The sequence below is a fragment of the Acartia tonsa genome, chromosome 7 (assembly GCF_053477335.1).
Source record: "Acartia tonsa isolate MP-2025a chromosome 7, ASM5347733v1, whole genome shotgun sequence".
Taxonomy (NCBI): Eukaryota; Metazoa; Arthropoda; class Copepoda; order Calanoida; family Acartiidae; genus Acartia; species Acartia tonsa.
In genome coordinates, this window is record NC_137266.1 from 25,349,006 (window position 1) to 25,368,676 (window position 19,671).

General features: G+C 30.5%; 1 protein-coding gene across 1 annotated transcript; it reads right to left on the reverse strand.

Annotated features, from left to right (window-relative positions):
- Positions 1 to 1,290: 1,290 nt before the first annotated feature.
- Positions 1,291 to 19,330, reverse strand: LOC145325141 (uncharacterized). The gene is made up of 19 exons (XM_080167997.1): positions 19,216 to 19,330; positions 18,342 to 18,415; positions 17,133 to 17,200; positions 16,381 to 16,437; positions 15,766 to 15,876; positions 15,172 to 15,226; positions 14,154 to 14,201; positions 13,567 to 13,624; positions 12,918 to 12,987; positions 12,357 to 12,433; positions 11,332 to 11,374; positions 11,066 to 11,129; positions 9,411 to 9,502; positions 7,790 to 7,867; positions 7,200 to 7,250; positions 6,947 to 7,020; positions 6,623 to 6,686; positions 2,115 to 2,173; positions 1,291 to 1,740 (listed from the first exon to the last, which is right to left on the reverse strand). Exons 1-19 carry the CDS (start codon positions 19,314 to 19,316, stop codon positions 1,683 to 1,685), a joined length of 1,302 nt encoding a protein of 433 aa, XP_080024123.1. The 5' UTR covers positions 19,317 to 19,330; the 3' UTR covers positions 1,291 to 1,682.
- Positions 19,331 to 19,671: the final 341 nt, after the last annotated feature.

A 19,671-nucleotide genomic window follows, 5' to 3' on the forward strand; every position in this document is an offset into this window, starting at 1 on the left:
TTTTTGATCTAGAGAGTATACAATTATTTAGTAAATATTTTAAGTAGCGCAGCTACTCTATAAATACTTTGTATCAAAACGCCTAAGGAAGTATTGTATTTGATTTAATTTTCTTTTTTTATTGGCGGATTAAAAAGTTACCTAACGATCAAATAATATGTATCTGTTAAATTTTTTTCAGCTATCGTAATACTGTTAAACTGTTTTATCATAGTTTTTTGAATGATGTTATTGCTGAGCTACCTAAGTACAAAAATGTCCTTTTAAAGTTTTAATATTTGGAACAGATGAAAACTGCTGTAAAAAATTAAAATATCGGAGAAATCTTGTTTTAAATCAAGTGAACCACTTATAACCTTCTCCCTTCTAACAAAATTTGAATTTCGAAAAGAAATATTTTTGTAATTTTTTTTTATATTTTGGTTTAAGATAAAAAAGGTCTGGAAAAGCTTAGCTAGGTAAAGCTTCCTGTAAAGGCCAGAATTGGTAAGAGAATGTATCAATGGTGTTCCACTGATTATAAAATTAATTCACCCAAACATTTGAATGCATTTTTTCTGAGGTTAGGAGTGTTGTACATGTAAGGTGTTGGTCACCAAACAAAAAAGAATACATAAGGTTAGTTCCATTAGGTATTCAATTAAAAGTTTTGTTCTATAACAGCAAGAAAATTACAAAAAAAACAATTTTTGTTTTTTTGTAAGTTACTGTTACATAAACAATAATATTTTGAAAGTACTGAGTAGAAAATTATGATTATTTAGGATGAATAACATCAGTACAACACTAGTCTTGTTATTAAAAAGCAATTTAATTAAAACCCATGGAACTACCACGTTAAAGATTTAATACCTACATTAATAAAATTAGAAATAATTAAAGCAATTACAAAAAATCGAAGACATACGTAAAGAATTTTAGAGCATTATGTAATATCAATCTATGACACAAAAATAAAGTTTAAATAAAACAAGGATGACAATATTTAAGTAACATTGCATATACTAATTATTGTTAAAAAAATAATATAGGTTAACTTTGATTTCTCTAATAAAAATTTTACACAAATTGTATTTAATCCTTAAAAGTGTAAACTTAACCCTAATTGCCCAAATGTTAATTTAAAAAATTAAGATATTGCACTTTCTTTACTTAAAATGCATTATATAAAATGGTGAAAATTCTACAAAGAATGACAATAATTATAAAGCAGTTGAATGCACGAATGGATTGCTTTGTTTTAGGAGCACTAATGCCTTTTTATCTTTTATAAATCTTAATCTTGTTTAATTATTGTTTTGACTTTAGTAAAGTTTAAATGGAATTTAAATCAACACATCTTTGTAATGTGGAGGCTAAAACCATCTACCACTAGTACTGCTAGCAAGCAAATACCACACACCAACTGAAGTACCTTATCTGTTAAAACCAGGATTCTTAAGGGATAAGACAATGGACGATCATTTACATAAATCCCCAATGATAATTAACAAAATAATCCATCTGTAGATTACAATTATTAGTTATAAAGTTTGGACAAAATATTTAGAATTAACAGCCTTGCTTAAACTAAGATCTATGAAAGATAATAGTTCACTAACTGTCCTAATACACAGCAATCTATTTATTTTCATAACTGTAAAGTGTATAATGTATGAATAATCATGTATATATGATGAGTTCTAATCATTCTCCCTATCAGGAACACCTCCAACACTATTCAACTCTTCCTCGACAGATCTAGAAAAAAAACATTATTAATAACTTACAATATAGACAAAAGGTTAAAAAGAATAAGGCAATAAAAGGGGCAAAAAGTAAAAAATAGTTCTTGCAAAGTGAAGGTTTAAAAAGCGATTTTACTCTCCTTATTTTCAAGTCTTTTTGAAATGTGTTGTAGAGGGGCTCATTGTTTGATGGGCCCTTTGAGGAAAGCACCAAATATAAAATCTAGATAGATAAAAAGAGAAGTGTATTTATGGTCAGATAGGTGATTAGAAAATAGAGAAGAATTTGAGAATAGTTAGGATGGGCATAATAGACCAACTACCAAAGGTAACTTTAAAAAAATTATTCTTGATTTACCAATTCAAAAAATAGAAAAACATATTTACCGTTGTAAATTGAAGGCAGCAGAAAATTTGATGATCTCCTGTTCTATAAGTGCTTTGTCCTAAATACATTTTATTTAATTTTCAACTCATGTTCAAGTTAATACAAAGTTTTAACAATAACGGATATAATTAGTTTTATACAAGTTATTTATCTCATTGTATTCTAGACAGCTTTCTGCGGGTATTAAAATTAAAAATAAAGATTAAAACTAGTTTTTTTTTAGTTTTATATTCTTGGAAAATTTTGTGTATTACGATGCTTCATATGATTTTTCTGTATGATTGAGAACCAGGGATAAGGGATGGGAAACGTAGGAAAATATTATTTCAGGCCTATTTCAAGCCTAGGCCTATTTCTAGCCTAATAAACCAGTTTTGGGATAGCGCAGTGGTTCGTATAAAATGCTAATGAAAAAGCTGTGTGTGTGTGTGTAGATAAAGTATAGAATCAAATTCAGGTAGCTAGTTTAAAGTAAAAAACATAACTTTTTATAAACCTATATATTAATGGCTTTTGTTAAAATGAAGTTTTTTCTCTCCCAAAATTTTTTATCTTTTACTTTGGTAATTTGAACTGTCAGAAAGCTATCGTTGGGTTTCCCTCAGACAGATTTTAGTTTGTATTATTTGCATTTTTATTAATGAGTAAAAATTTTATTTGAAAATTTCATTGCTAATTAAAATTCAAAATAAATAAATAAATATGCACTTGGCACTGCATGATAGACTCGAAATAAAGTATTACCAAACTTTACCAATAAACTGTAAACAAATATGATAAATATACAAGCAAAATAACAAGTTAATGTTGAGATTCAATTCCTTCTCGTTCCTTCTTAAGCATAAAATGAATTTGAAAATTTTTAACATAAACTTTAATATCCTTATCAGGATGTTGATTTTATATGTCGTCTTTATGACAGGTGAAGATGTTATGAATATATTTCTTAAATTATGTATATAAAAAAATATTGTACGGTAATATCAAATTAAATTAAAAATAATTTATTTTTTTTTGTTTTTTTTTGTACCAGAATCATCCCTGCAATGAAAGAAGAAAAAAATTTGTTTTGTTTTACATAGCAGACTAAATGTATTATGATAACATACAACGTCTCTTTGTGAGTTCATATTTATAATATTGATTTTTATAAATGAATTAATGAAAAAATATTTGTTTGAAATTTGACTAAATGTCATATTGTATAATTTACTTAACCCTTAACAGTCGGGCCCCTTGCCGCATCTTTATCGGTCGGGGGTGAGGGGGTGGTGTTCAACGCCCCCTCCCCTATTATCTGAGCCACTATCAGAGCTAGAGGTCTTAAAATTTCTGTGTATGTCCCCTGTTTGATAATAAATTTCCGACTATAAGTGAGTCAAAGTAAATTTTCGCTTTCTTCATCCTTTTATTTAACAACCTTTGTTTTTAGGTCCTTTTTTACTTAAATATTACTAACGGCTGCCTTTATTTTAATTACAATCTTCTTTAAAAGGACTGTTAATGTTTATAATAATTCATATTAGATTTCAGCAATGTGAAGCTGCTTTGTTTAGGAGTGAGTGGGTGTTTGAGCTAATACTATTCAGAATCAAATCTTTAGTGGTGAAGCTACTCTATAATTCACTTTTTCTGTGTGTTAGTTAGTCCGTAACACTAAGGGGAAAATGTAATTTTCTTAGGTCTTATTGGAGACAGCTGAAATATTCAGTGAAGATTCTTTTGACATTTATTTTTCACAATGCCTTTTTGTCTGTCTGTTGGTCATGCTTCAAAAGACATATTACATATTCTCTCCTCTCATTTGTATTTGTTAAGAAAACTTAACATCTGCTCTCACTTTGTGCATTTGACCATTACAAGATTTTTTGTGCTTTGCTACTAATGGTTGTTGTCATAAATGTTTTATTTTGACAATGATCAAAGTATAACCCAATAAATTTTAGCATGTTAGTTTGTTCTGAAATTTTTGCAAGGGGGTACTTTCATGAATAAAAATATATCACAAATTCAGATTGTCAAAAATATTAATAAGAAGAATGTTCATAAAAAAATAATACTAAAATTTTTGTTCTGATCCCACAATATAAGTTTCAAGTTAGTGTGAAACTGCATTTTGATACTCCGTGCATCATTTTACCCACAAACCTGTCGCATAACTCTTTTTTTAATTTGAATCCCAAAAAAGCTTGGGCGTCTTTGATTTTTATCCTTATATAACAGTAACATGATGTCTATTTATCTATTTGTCTCAAAGGATCTCGCTAACTGCTAGACAGATATGGTTTTTCTTTACATTAAAGCTTTATATATGTCCTGGCCATGTTTATAACTATTTCGGGAAAGGATACCTCCACAATATAAAAATTGCTCCTAACAAAAAATAACCCTCTAAAATTTTTGAAAAACTATGATCTTAAGTGTAGTTGCGACTCTCCACCCCCCCCCCCCCCCTCCCTCCCCTTCCTATCGCCAAGTGTCCCTAGAGGATTTAAGGGTACGTAGCCGCTAGTCCTTATATGGAAATAATGGGATGTATGTATATCTGTCTCTAGCAAAGGAACTCGTTATCCGCTGAACAGATGTGGTACTTGTTTTTTTTTGTAAAACTTAAATTAAAAAATAGAGGGGATTAAATTCTAGTGCCCATAATGATTGCTGGGGGCGTAGCGATTTTAGCATGGCAAGCATCGTTTTAGAATTAAAAATAAAATAAATGTTTCAGTTAATAACAACCCAACAAATGATGTCTATAGCAATTTGATCAGCTGATTGGTTTTAATACTAGATGTTTTTTTGAGTAGCGCAGCTACTCTAAATCTAGGAAATAAATCTAATTTTGCTTAGAATTTACTTTTAGGTGTTTTAAACGTTGTAAATTGAAGATTTTATTTTGATAATTAACATTTTACAACAATACCCTCTGTAAACTGTGAGGAAGTTTGATAAAATTATGTTTATTTTGCAAGCTTTTTTAAAAATACTTCATTATTTTTATAATTCTGACAAAATAGAATTTCTGTTTAAGTAAATAACATGGCCACAAAAAGGTTTAAGCAGTTATTGAAATATTTTATTACCATTCTTGCTAATTAAATAGTCGTTAACTATGTTTAATTTGCATTTTTTTAAAAGACAAGAAAAATATCCTACTTAAATGCTACTTTTATGAAGTTATCTTAAACCTTTTCCAAAAGTTTGTTTTATAAAAATATTTTATTTTCCATTGATTTTATTGATTATATAGGTTAAAAATATCAAAAGTATTTTTTAAAGGCTATAGATTAATTTTGATTAATTCCGATTTTTAATTTTTTAAATTTTTTTCAAATTTTTATATAATCTCTTTAAAGAATAGATTATATAAAAAAACTAAATTAAACATATTCAGGCTATCAAAAAGTTAAAAATATTTTTTTTTACTATTAAATCGCTAATTTTTAAAATCATTAGATTTTAAGCTTATTTTGCATGGAAACACACTTTTTCAGTCATTTCTTCTCAACAATGGATCTTAAATGATTATTACTGAAAACTTTTATGAAAATGTTATTAACCAAAACTCCAAATAAAGGAAATAATTGCCGTTTGCGAAAATGTGTGCAAAAAGTTGCCAATATCTCGTTAGAAGGGACTTAATAGATTTTAATTTTTACTGCTTACGACTTAGTGGACTATAAACTATTAGAAAAGTATCACTTCAAGGTGGAATTTTAAGGGTCAACTTTTTTTCTTTTAAAATTCGCAGTGTTGGGTAACATTCTATCAAGTTCTTTGGATACTATACTGGATATAATGTAATGATATATCTGTACTGTGTTGTATTGTACAAAAATTAGGGTGAAGGTGTTGTATCATTTCCGTACTAAATTTTTAAAATTCAAAATACAACATCTAATTTATAAACTACCAAATGAAAATTCGTAGCTACCTTCTTTCCAAAAAAATAATCCCGTTATTTTTGTTTTTTCTATGTGGCCCTTTTTTAATGTTTAACTCTAAGCAGATTTAATAATTAAACTAATGTGATCTAACACCATTTATATTTATTTTTTCGTAGCAGACGAAATCATTATTTTTTCTATAATTGTCTGCTTCTAAAATTTCCGCCATCTGTGATTTGGGCTTGTTTTGTATCAACCAATCACCAATTGGCTCCGCCAATTGGTGATTGGTTGATACAAAACAAGCCCAAATCACGGAACACTATTGGTTTAGAGCGGTAGCCAATATGAGCCGTCCGCCAGTAAGGTCATTAAATTAGGCAAATGGTAAAAGTTGCATGATCCCTTTCAAAACCAGGCCGAGACCTAATTTATGGCCAGGTTTCCTATCCCTTATCCCTGTTGAGAACCGAGTCTAATCCAGCGGATTTTAATCTGTTTCCAATCCATTATGAAAAAAGTTTACGTTTGCCTAAGATGTACGGCTAAAGGATCTAAATTGTAGTTTGTAAGACTGTGATCGTTTAAGTAAATGCATTTTTTTTTTTAGAAGATATACTTGCCTTTTTCCTAATCTTTGTATTTGCTAGTATGCCACGGCTCAAGAATGCTCCTTCTTGTGAATCTCTAAAGTTATTTGAAAAATTAAAAATTAATTAGTAAATTAGAAAAAAAAGCTTTAGTTATTTAGATTTGAAGTCTCCCATAATTCTTGCCGATTAACACGTAGCGAAAAATCATGTTTTTACAAGAGAAAAGGAAGATTTTTCATGATTCTTGATAACCAAGAAAATTAAGCTATAAATATTTACTGCTGGACAAACGGACTCTAAAGAGTAAAGTAAGAATTGAAAATATTTTTAAAAATGAATTAATAATTATTTTACTTTTTGTAAGCATCCATAGGTTTACCCTCCATCTCCGGGAGACCTGTGAATTCTGCTATACGTCTCCAAGATTCCTAAAAACAAGTTTTATTAAAGGAGTTAAAAAAATAGAATTATTACATAGAATTGTTAATCGCGAGGCTTTTCTATATTTATGGTTGGTTCGTGGCTGATTTAGGTAATTAAGGCATGTTAGAAATGTCCTATCAATGTTAAACTTGCCAAGGTAAATCTTTTCTCAAAATCTTTGTACCTGTGGAGAGTTGACCAAAACTTTGTAATCCATATGTAACACATCCAAGCCCTGGTAACAAATTAATAATAATTCAAAAATTTTAAATCAAAGGTTTTAACATATTTTCAAGTATTAAGTACATTCATTTCATAAATCTAAACGGTAGTCGAAATGTAGGTAGGGTTGAAATGACAATCATAGTTAAAAGCAAAAATCAATTGCAATTTATCCCTCTTTGTTCCTTTACTTAACAACAACCATTTCTTAAAATACATTTGTTTAAGTTCAAGAACCTTATCTGCATTTAATTGCACTTTATAATAAACTAGCGACTACCTCCTAAAGGCCTCTAGTGGCACTTTAAATGTTTTGGTTTATATACCTATATATTGCGTTCAAGTCTCTATGATACCTATCTATGTTGCGTTGAAGTTTCTGTGCGTAAAAAAATACGATTTTTTTGTGATTTCTCTTGAGAGGGTGTTGGTATCCTCCCCAAAAATATAATAAAATAATATAAATATAAAAAGCTTTAAGTAGTAAGTCTGGCTTATTATTAAATAAATGAAAAACTAATGTAAAGAAATAAAAATAAAAATGCAACTCACATCGACAATATAAGTTTTGACACACGCCACTGTACTACACCAGTTCAATACTATGGCACCTGGCAGGCTTAGCTCATTCTAGGATAGATAGATGATTAGATATTAAGGTAGATAATTGGATATCGGAAGAGATATCTGGATATCAAGATAGATTATTAGATTTTGAGAGAGATAATAGTTATTTCTCGTATCGTATTATAAACGGCTTTCCGCGGTTATAGAATGTACAATTTTAGCCCCCGAGGTGCCGAAGGCACCGGCTAGAAAAACTGGTTTTAATCTTATGATTGTACATTCTATATCCGCGGAAAGCCGTTTATAATACGATGATGAGAACCGGTTCCTATCCACCGGATTTGAATGAATACGAGAATAGTTATTTCTCGTATCGTATTATAAACGGCTTTCCGCGGATATGGAATGTACAATTATAAGATTAAAACCAGTATTTTAGCACCCGAGGTGCCGAAGGCACTGGCTTAAAAAAAACTGGTTTTAATCTTATGATTGTACATTTTTATATTCGTAGAAAGCTGGATATAATACGATGCTAGACATAGTTTTTTTCGTATGGATGAGAACCGGATTCGAATGAATACGAGAAAAAGATATCAATATACATAGATGGATCAAGATATTTAGACACAAAGAGAAATTGGGGGAATAAAATAAATTTAAATTGATTAAAAAATAACAGCCTAGTAAAAAGAGTATACGTATTTGTGTTTATCTGAACTATGCAAAGCAGTTGACAGAATAATTTGTTTTGAAATTTAATTAGTTTAGGGATAAGACAATGAACGATAAATTGATGTACATCCACATTGATGACTAGAGTTGGCTCGATATAATTATCTCCCTATTGGCTAGTTTTCTATATGCATATCTATTTCTCAATAAATCTATTTTCCTCACCCGGCATTACTATCTAAAAGAAAGTAAATATTTAATAATTTAAATGATTTTAAAAAGATTTTTTAAATTATATTTTTTTCTTTACATTACCATCACCAAAGGGTTAATAATGATGATTACAATTTTAGTTTAATATTTGAACACACAAAATGTCGCCACAATCGAATTCTTTTAAAACAGAGTTTTCTTAAATTTATTATATTATAAATTAAAATTTTCTTTTTTATTATTAGAAATTAAATACATTAATATAAGGTAAATAGCAACATGAAATTAAAAAAAGGAATTTATTTTTAATAAAGTAAAATAATGGGTCTTATCGTTCTGGGCAATGAGAGTTTATTATGGATTATTGGAGCACTATGAGTTTTAAACAAATATTCCTTGGAAAACTTGAGCTCGTTTATAGACATTTAGTTCCTATATAGATCTAACATGGATCTTGAAGCAATTAAGCAGGCCGTTTTGTACATGTTAAAAATTGGAAGATTTCATTAAATAAAAGTTATCGCAAATATACTTAGTAAATAAACAAAATTCTATTATTGGTTGAAACTAACCAATCACAAATGAACAAAAATAGCCAAAGTTTTTGAGTCAAAACGGTTAGGTATAAAACTTTGGGTACAAGTGTAATTTACAGTGCAATGTCCCCTCCCTCCCTGAACAATATGAAATACAATTGCCTCATATGTTGAGAACCTACCAGTAGAGAAGGATTGAGTACCCATCTGTATTTCCCCGGAGGGTTGGGAAGGGGCAGGTCTTGGGTCCAGTACTCCAACATCTCAGATTCACCTATAAAATGTATATTACAGTTTAGGGTAAATTCCTTCAAAAGTGTGGATCACAAAGTATTTTTTATCATTGCTTATTTTAGGTTAGGTTAAATAAGGATTATAAGAGCTCAATCGGGAAAGAGCTCCCCGCAAGGAATTGAAACACATTTGTATAATAACTTGAATATTAGGTAGTCCGTTTGAGGGAAAATACCCTCATAATAATATAAATAATCTAGATTAGCCAAGATCCAACAATGCACGGGGAAAGCTTGACTGATGTAAACACTCGAAAAATAAGTCATTTTGCGCATTTATGTGCAGTGCGATATACTGTGCATTAATGAGAAATGTCAAAGCCATTCCCGATTATTTGTAGGTCTTTTTCTGTTGGTTGACTATTTGTGCGAACATAACATATACATTAAGCCGTTAGGCCGCTAGCAGCCTTTAAAATTCATAGATTTTTGAAATAATCGATCTTTGGAACATTTTACCGTAAGCTCAGGGATAAGGGATGGGAAACGTAGGAAAATATTATTTCAGGCCTATTTCAAGCCTAGGCCTATTTCTAGCCTAATAAACCAGTTTTGGGATAGCGCAGTGGTTCGTATAAAATGCTAATGAAAAAGCTGTGTGTGTGTGTAGATAAAGTATAGAATCAAATTCAGGTAGCTAGTTTAAAGTAAAAAACATAACTTTTTATAAACCTATATATTAATGGCTTTTGTTAAAAAGAAGTTTTTTCTCTCCCAAAATTTTTTATCTTTTACTTTGGTAATTTGAACTGTCAGAAAGCTATCATTGGGTTTCCCTCAGACAGATTTTAGTTTGTATTATTTGCATTTTTATTAATGAGTAAAAATTTTATTTGAAAATATCATTGCTAATTAAAATTCAAAATAAATAAATAAATATGCACTTGGGTTCATTCTATCAAGTTCTTTGGATACTATACTGGATATAATGTAATGATATATCTGTACTGTGTTGTATTGTACAAAAATTAGGGTGAAGGTGTTGTATCAACTCCGTACTAAATTTTTAAAATTCAAAATACAACATCTAATTTATAAACTACCAAATGAAAATTCGTAGCTACCTTCTTTCCAAAAAAATAATCCCGTTATTTTTGTTTTTTCTATGTGGCCCTTTTTTAATGTTTAACTCTAAGCAGATTTAATAATTAAACTAATGTGATCTAACACCATTTATATTTATTTTTTCGTAGCAGACGAAATCATTATTTTTTCCAGAATTGTCTGCTTCTAAAATTTCCGCCATCTGTGATTTGGGCTTGTTTTGTATCAACCAATCACCAATTGGCTCCGCCAATTGGTGATGGTTGATACAAAATAAGCCCAAATCACAGAACACTATTGGTTTAGAGCGGTAGCCAATATGAGCCGTCCGCCAGTAAGGTCATTAAATTAGGCAAATGGTAAAAGTTGCATGATCCCTTTCAAAACTAGGCCGAGACCTAATTTATGGCCAGGTTTCCTATCCCTAATCCCTGCGTAAGCTGCACCTGATTAAAAAACTAAATATTCCGAAGCTGGTAGAAGCCGGTGGATGAATTTACCTGTAAATAGGAAAGACTGCCCCATGAAACTAATCATAACCCGCATAAAAGAATCAACATTTTCCTAAAAATAAAAAAAGGTTTATCAGAGTTTATATATTATTTGACGCTTTAAACTAAATTTCATCTCAGTAAAGCAATTTCATTTTTATCTATTCTTTAAGTCATAAAAATTTTATGTCTTTTTTTATAAAAAAAACTTTTGTAATATTGGAATTAGTCTTTATGGATAACGGAAAAAATGGAGGCCAAATTGTTATTCTTACCTTTATATTTCTATAAAGAAAGATTGTTCTACTTCCAGGGAATCTAAAAAGCATTATTTAGATGATTTTCATTCATGACAACACAATTATGCATAAACAAGGATGATTATATCTTTAAGTATCGCAGCAACAACAAGTTAATATTAATCCATAGGTAACAGGGGTAGAATAACTGTGGGTTAGTCTATATTTTACCTAACCTAAAATAAAGCAAAAAACAAACAAACGTTAGACCCATCTACCTTTTCAATTTATTCGAAAATCAAAGGGGAGGGGAGGGGGTCAGTGTTCGACAAGGCACCTTGAGGGAAATATCCAAAAACCGCACCGATTAGGGTTTTCTTATCAGTGAAGATTCTTATTTGCATAGGAATTGTTTTTATAATTATAGACTTTGTTGTTTAAATGACAATAGTTCAAGAAGTTGAGGCAATGGTAGCGCATTTATTTTGTGTTGTATGGATGCTGTGAGTATTGGTGCAAAAAATATGACGTAACAAAAAAAAATAGCCAATGAGAGGCCACTATAAATTTTACCATTGGTCAATAACGGCCTCTCATTGGCTAATTTTTTTTGTTACGTCATATTTTTTGCACCAATACTCACAGCATCTGTTGTATGTTATAAAGTCTGTGTGAGAAGAGACACATCATAGACTATGAGATTGTATTTATTGATGTACCGTCATTTTGACAGACGTACAGAAGTAATACTTATATAAGTAGCTACGTTACTTGAAATTGCATGTCTGTAACAGCTTTATTTCTTGCTCATTCTGGACATTTTTTTACGGACAAGTGCGTTTTTGCTTTTCATGAATTAAAAATTTGACATGAAATTTAAATCTTACAAAGCTAAATAAGTGCTATTTGAAATTAAAATTTGCCATTTGTTGAGTGTTTTAGTCATACAAAAGAGGTTAAAAATAAGACAGTAAAATAGAAACTATGTACTTATCATTTTAATTTAATGATAGTAGTTTGGATTGTTAGAATAAAGGTCGTGCAATCAAACGAATACTTACTCTTTGTTAAGGAAGTCTATCTGAGGAGTACATTTGAATACAGGCTTGATAACTATGGAATGAACATCAATAGCATCCTGAATAACACATTAATTAAAAAGCCTTTTATGATCAGAATAATTATATTAGTTACAGAAAGCAGCTATAATTATATCTTCCTTTTTTTCGGGAAGCCAAAATTTGTTTTTAGTAATGTTGAATGCCATTCTGTGGTGGGTTTCAAACCCATGAAAAATTAGAACTCTAAAAAGTTAAGGTAGGGGAAATGCCTTGGCCCATTTACAGGCGCAACCCATTACCAGTTTAGACTTCTTAGACAATCAAAGGATTGGTTGTCTGTTGGATGTTACGTAATCAAATATCCTTGGGTGTTCGAGTATTGCATTCCATTACAAACGAATGATGCTCTGGATTCTCTGGATGATCAATTAAAAATTAAAGGAGAATCCCGCCCTTACGAGGTAATTATAACCTGTTTATCAATTCTTAACATAGGATCCCTTTATTTATGGTAAGTCAGATTTACCAATCTATGGAAAGGCATACCCTAAGGTTGCATACCTGGAAAGTTACTAAAATCTTGACAGATGCTTTGAGTAGGGCTTCATACCTTGCTGTAGTTATTGTGCCTCTGAAACAAAGAACATAATTTGATAATCATTTAAAGTTTTCTTGTAAAATTATTCGGAGCGAAGCTAGCCTTCATTTTAGGTCTGTCCTCTACGTTATCACTATTAACTAACCCTTTACTGTTACATATAAACATCTATAAGAAAAGAGAAAACTGATATAATTCTAGCATTCACCAATGACGCAATTATTAATATTTCGTAATTTTTCAAATAATGCAATTTTTAATGTTCGAAATTTCATCATATTTTATAGTATGTCCTCAGGTTTGGACTTAAATAGAAGGAAAAACTCTAAAGACCATGGGACCATTTCTCACTTTTCGCATTATTCTCTAACTCTTTCAATGTCATGCCGTGTATTTTGCATAATGAGCCGAAATAGCTTTGCTTCTAATGGATCTGATTGTTCTTGTTTTCAATTATTTGATATTGTTTGAATATCTTTAAATTATTTTGATTGTTTATTGTTTAAAGTTATATAATCGCTGCTAAATGTTTTCTAGTCTTTTTTTGCAACAATGAGTTGAAGATTTTGTTATTTGCTAAACTATTGAAAGAAAATTTAAATTTGCATTTACCTGTTATACATATTTAGTAGATTTAGAATACTATGCGGCTCTGATAACACTTTCAACCCTGGATTATATAAAACATTTAGATATTTATACAGATTTTTTGTAATCAATATTACATAAAAGTATTTATTTTAGCCCAGACCTTTCATAACTAAATAAAATTGTCCGTCTAAAGGTCTGACTTTAAGTCTGGAGCATTATAAAATGTGTAGTTTTTTCATTTTATTTAAAAAAGATAACAAATAAAGTAATCCTAAAAGCTTTAAAATTATGACTAAAAATTATGTACTAAAAATACATTTACTAATTTTAAAAATTAATTATTATTTCATATTTGTTTCTTATTGCTTCACTACTTATGAACATAATTTCCATATTAAATTTTGTATTTATTCCAGGGCTCGGCAGTCACGCGTCAGCCGCGAAGAAGCCTCAATGTTAAACCTGTTTGGATGCTTTTTAATAAAGTGAGATTGCCATATTTTAGTCCGATTTAGACTTATAGCTGATTTTTAAAAGTGTAAAAGGTATTTTCCCTGAGGCTTACAAGAGGCTGACGCGCGGCTGCTGAGCCCTGATTTAATTATTACCAGAAAGGTTTTCAAACATTTGTGCCAGTAAGGTTGAACCACATCGTCCTAGAAAAAAAAAGTAGTAAAAATATTTCCAGGGATGGAGAGAACCTTGGATTGCAAATTATACTGGTACCCAAATCCAATCTTTCGTTGGCTTTAAAACGTTGGGTTGATCATTGTCAAACAAAAAAAAAATAACTTAATAATTAGTTGGTCTGCAAGACTTTTACAATAGATATCATTCTTTATAATAGGATTTTAGACCCTTCATTATTTTTTTATTTCTCTTTTGCTGTACTAAGGTTTTTTTTCAAATAAAAGACTTATAAAGCATCTTTTTCTACTGTGAAATATAAAATTATATATAAAATATTTTGTCAACTCTACTCTTTGACTAATGTTAACCCAAATGTATTTTTCCTCTATTGATTAACAACAAACATTACTATCAACGTATGTAACACTGTTTATTTTGCAGGGATCGGAAGCCTCACGTAAGCCGCGCATAAGCCTCAGTTTTAAACCTGCTTGTGAGCAGAAAAAAAAATTTAAGAAAGAAGGATTGTCTGCTAAAGAGCCGTTTTATACATACAGCTGAATTTTATAGTGATAAAATCACGATTTCACTGAGGCTTACACGCGGCTTACGTGAGGCTTCCGATCCCTGTTATTTTGACTTAACTTTTTATTTGCTTTTGGTTCCTCTTGTTTTTTTTTATATTACTATGACAAAAAGAAAATTGTGTCATGGCAAATTTTGGTGATATATCCTGTTTCTATGAAATTCACTTAAATGTGTTTATTTAAAAAAAATCTTAGGTAAAAGAATAACAATTTTTGTTGTTTTTTTTGTCTCGCTGTAATGCAGTTGCATGAAATCTTTAAACTACACTCAAAAGTCATAGTTGGAGTAAAAAGCCAGTAAAACAAGATAAAAGGCAATTAAAATCTTTGTGACATTAAGAATTGAAGTTTTGACCATTATAGTCGTTGGTAAATAAGAAAAAAGATAAAAAAGTTGTCAATATTTTACCTGTGTTTGCAACAAATATAATTCTAGCGTCAGGACAGGGGAGACTTTCTGCAAACTAAAAATAAATCTATTAATCTTAGATTGTTAAGAAAAAATTACAGGTTAGGAGGGGACATTGCTCTTGTACTCAAAGTTTTATTATTCGTTGGCTTAAATTTCGTGTACTTTTGATTAAATCTTGATTAGTTTGTTCAAATCACAATTTTAATCTATAGAAGGGGTAAAATTGTTTTTATTATTTGGGATGTACTTCAATTTATCGTGAAATGTTTAGTATCCTTTGATATTCCTATTCTAAGACTTTAACTATAAAAGAGATTTTTGACTAGGCTTGATCCTAGAAGCTTCCTGTGACATTTAATGTATGTATAGATGTATTATTCAGACAACTACCTAGCCTAAGTGGCAGAGACCCGTTTCGTCTAATAGTAAATGCTTTCTGTTCTCGGCTGTGTTAATATTTTCGACACTATTGGCTGATTTAAAAAGAATACAATCGGGACAGGGTCTCCGCCCCATGGACTGATATACATATAGCTCCTGTCCCCTCTATTATTTTAGTTTAATTTCCTGACAACAACATAGAATGCCTACCTTAAGAAAAGCGTCTGTTCTAAGGGTAATGATATGAGTTGCCAGATTATATTGTGATATGTACAGGAAAGGTCCGTGCTTTGAAGAGTATACGTCCTCGTTTTCATCAACCTAAAAGCATAAATAATTAGTAGCTGCGCTCCTGTATAAAAAGTATATTCACTACCACACTTCTTCGTATCTAAGTATATTTGTGGGTTTTCAAAATAAAAAAATCAACCCAAATTATGTAGTGGTTAATTCAAAATAACATAAATTTCTCAATAAGCCCTTTAGATTTTAAAAACATCTAACTGGACAATTTACCCATACTATCCATTGTACTTTTCCCTTTTATTTTTTTAAATTAATTACTTATTGAATAAAAACTACAATTTTTCAATGTCCCTTTGACTTTAACAAAGTATTTAATTTTCAGAGTTTGTTGTCCATAATTGCATATTGACACTTTTTCTATCTCTCTCATTGGAGTTGCGACCTTTGTCTTTAACCCTAACTGTAAATGGAAATAGGCTTATTAAAAGGGAATATCCTCCCTCCCATCCCCTTTATTCCTACTTGTTAAAATTGTCACGCGCCTAACTTAAACAGCAGCTGTGTTCTAAGTAAATATACCTGTACAAAGCTGACTTCATCCCCATTCTTTGAGAATCCAAACAGAGAAACATTGTCCTGTAAAACATATAATCATTAGAAGCGAGGCTTTTCTTCATTTTGTACTTCTGTACTTCTCACTATAGCGCTACTGTAGGACTCTTTCTATTTATTTAAAACTTTGTATGCGGATTCTTTTAACAATTGGGTATTAATTCATTTTTAAAATAAATATTCTATCTATTTTGAAATTGAATTTTGATGTACAATGTTCAAACCATTTTTGAAATGGCGAATTTTAGGACAATAAGACATGATGTAGCATTTTGCTTTATTTATAGATATCAATGTTTTTGCATGAGGCACTAATCTAATATTAAATTTGATTAATACCTTAACATTTTGTGTCAAATATAAGGAAAATGTTATTGTCATTTTAAATGCCAAAATGCCAAATATATAAAATTAGATACCGCGCTAGGGTTATAAAAATTAGGATTGTAAAAAAATATTCTATTTTTAAGATTATAAAAGTAAAAAACACTATTATTTACTTTAAAAAACACTTTAAATTTGTTGTCAAATGTTTATTGATATTTCTGCTTATTTTTTTTTTGCATATTTTAAAATTGACTCTTAGGAGAAATAAACAAAATTTTAAAGGAAAAAAACCGAAAAAGTTTTGGAGATATATAGTTTAATTTATGGCCTAATGTCCCACCCTCCCTGAACTGAGGCACACAGAATTTGGGGGGAAGAATCATTTTTGTTACCTTGAGTAAATAGTCAAGATTCTGATAACTTTCCAGCTTCAACACAAAATTTTTATCCACCTCGGCATCTGAAAAATATATATCTTAATTTTTTATAGTTATGTATCGCATCGTAAAATAGACAGCTTTTCAAGGATAGTAATATGAAAGGCCAACAAAATTGGTATTTTTTATGGTTTTTATTTCATTACGCGTAAAATCGTCCATAAAACGATGCAATTTTTCAGTATGACTCGGTTAATCCAACAAATGTTGATCGGTTTCTATGTCATTCTAGAAATAGTTTTTCTACATAAGAATAACTCCTGGCGTAAATTAAAACTTTTGAAACTTCTTTTGTTGGTCTAGCTGGTGAGCGTGGCAACTTTTTGGTAGTTGTTATGATGTCAGCACGTCCATTTCAAATTTTGTAATAATATGGACATTTAATGATATCATTTGAAGTTGATTTATAAGAATTCTTTTTAAAAGCAATGTGCTGGCAGTTTCTCTCAAAGTGCCCGTGTGGCACTTACCCCCCCCCCCCCCTTAATTTCGAAATAAATTAAAATAACGGAGAATGATCGTTTTGTCTGTTTGTTTTTTTTACTTAAGAGCAATTTAGATTAGATTATATCGGGAACTGGGTTAGGACGCTGCAGGTACAGGCCCCTTCTATATTTTCAATTCATATAAAAAAAATGGGGGTGGGTGTTGTTCCGTGCTCAACAGGCACTTTTATGAAACATACTGTTATATTGCTTTTTTTTAAATTGTTAATGTGAATTGTTCCCTTTAATTAAATTGCTGAGCTTTATTATTAGATAAATGTTTTTAAAATAAAACCTTGAATAAACAAGAGATAACACATTAATTGATTTGACAAAACACGGAAAATTTCTTAATTTAATGGTTAAAAGAGAGCCTACGCCTTCAGTTGCATAAGACAAAGGTTGAGTAACCAAAGTGTTGGTTAACTTCTTCTTGAAGAATTGAATATATCCTATATACTAAGTATGTTAATTTATCTACCAAAAGAGCTCGCTAACCGCTGGTCCTATATGGCTTTCCTTAACAGGGAATGTGTATTTCGACCTTAGATAAAACTATCCTAACACCAAAACTTTTTACCATGGGCCAACCTCCCCCTCTCCTTAAACCGGTTTACTGGTTTCCTAAAGGCCGGTGAGGAAGCAGTCGTTATAATTTCTATTATATCTGCACACATACCTAATGCTTCATGTAGTTTGGCGCGCCATAGGATTCTATCCACTTTTACTTTGTCTGCTGGTAAGGATTTGTCCCTGAAAATAATAGAACAATTGAAATGCGTTCATAATTAAGATGTATCAAAATTGGTCAATACATATCTCTCTGGTTATCTTATAGATTCTTAATAATGTTAGATGATAAAAGTATATATAATTTGTACGGGTTAATCTGGAAACTTTACCAAACTTAACCTAATTTAAAAATGCATCTTGAATTCTTTGAAAAAAAATTAATTCAACAACTAAAAGAGAAGAAGGTTGAAACCTAACATTCGTACACTGTAAGCTGCTTCAAATTTTCGTTGTTGGAAAGTTTGGACAACGTTACTCTTTAACACACTAGCTTCTTCGCCCCTAGCATCTAGGGGCTTTGCCCCAAGAGGTTTGATCAAACCGATTTTCGTATTTTAGATTTAAAAGAAAAATTAAAAAATTTAAAAAAAAATTTTGAGGGGGAATTTTTTTTTGGGGGGGGAGGGGGGGGGGTAATCGACCCCACTATTTTAATTTTAGTTTTAAAAAGAATTTTTTTTTTTGGGGGGGGGGGCGGGGTTGTCCCACCCCCCAAGAAAATAGTTATAACCTTCCCGGGACCTATGAGAAACTACCCTGTAAAGGAGAACCCGATCGGTTCAGCGGTTAGCGAGATCCTTCGCTACAAACATACAGACAGACAAACAAACAGACACACAGACAGGGTTCTACTTTGTATTATAGATAATTAGGATAAGATTCAAGTTTTTAGGACAACGAAAGACAAAGTTAGTTTAAAACCTTGGTGGAGGAGGCGGGGAGGTCTCCCCTTCCTCCCTGAAAAAAAAACAGTTACTTGCCTGCAATGTGAAACTTTCCGGCTGTTTTCAACAGCCCTCAAAATATAATATTCTAACACTTCTACAATTTGTTTACTGAAAAGCATTAGATTGACATTCATTGACAGATCAGACAAAAGGTGTTTAAGAATAGATATGTAATAAGAGAACTAAATAGTCCCAAAAGCATTGACCCTTTTTAAAGCAGACGAGAAAAATAATTAAGAAACAAGAAAAAAATCAGAAAATTATACTCTGTATTATATGTGCAGCGACAATGGAAGATAAATAAATCGTTCCTCCAATTTTGATAAACAAAATTACGATTAAAATTATTCCGGAACAAATATGAAATTTCGATTTTTGGCCTCTACCACCTTCTCTAAAAAATGTTCAACTTTTATATATGTCAAAAAAAAAATTATAAACTATGTTTTTGTGTCATTTGCAGTCAACTGTTCCTTCTTTTATAATTTA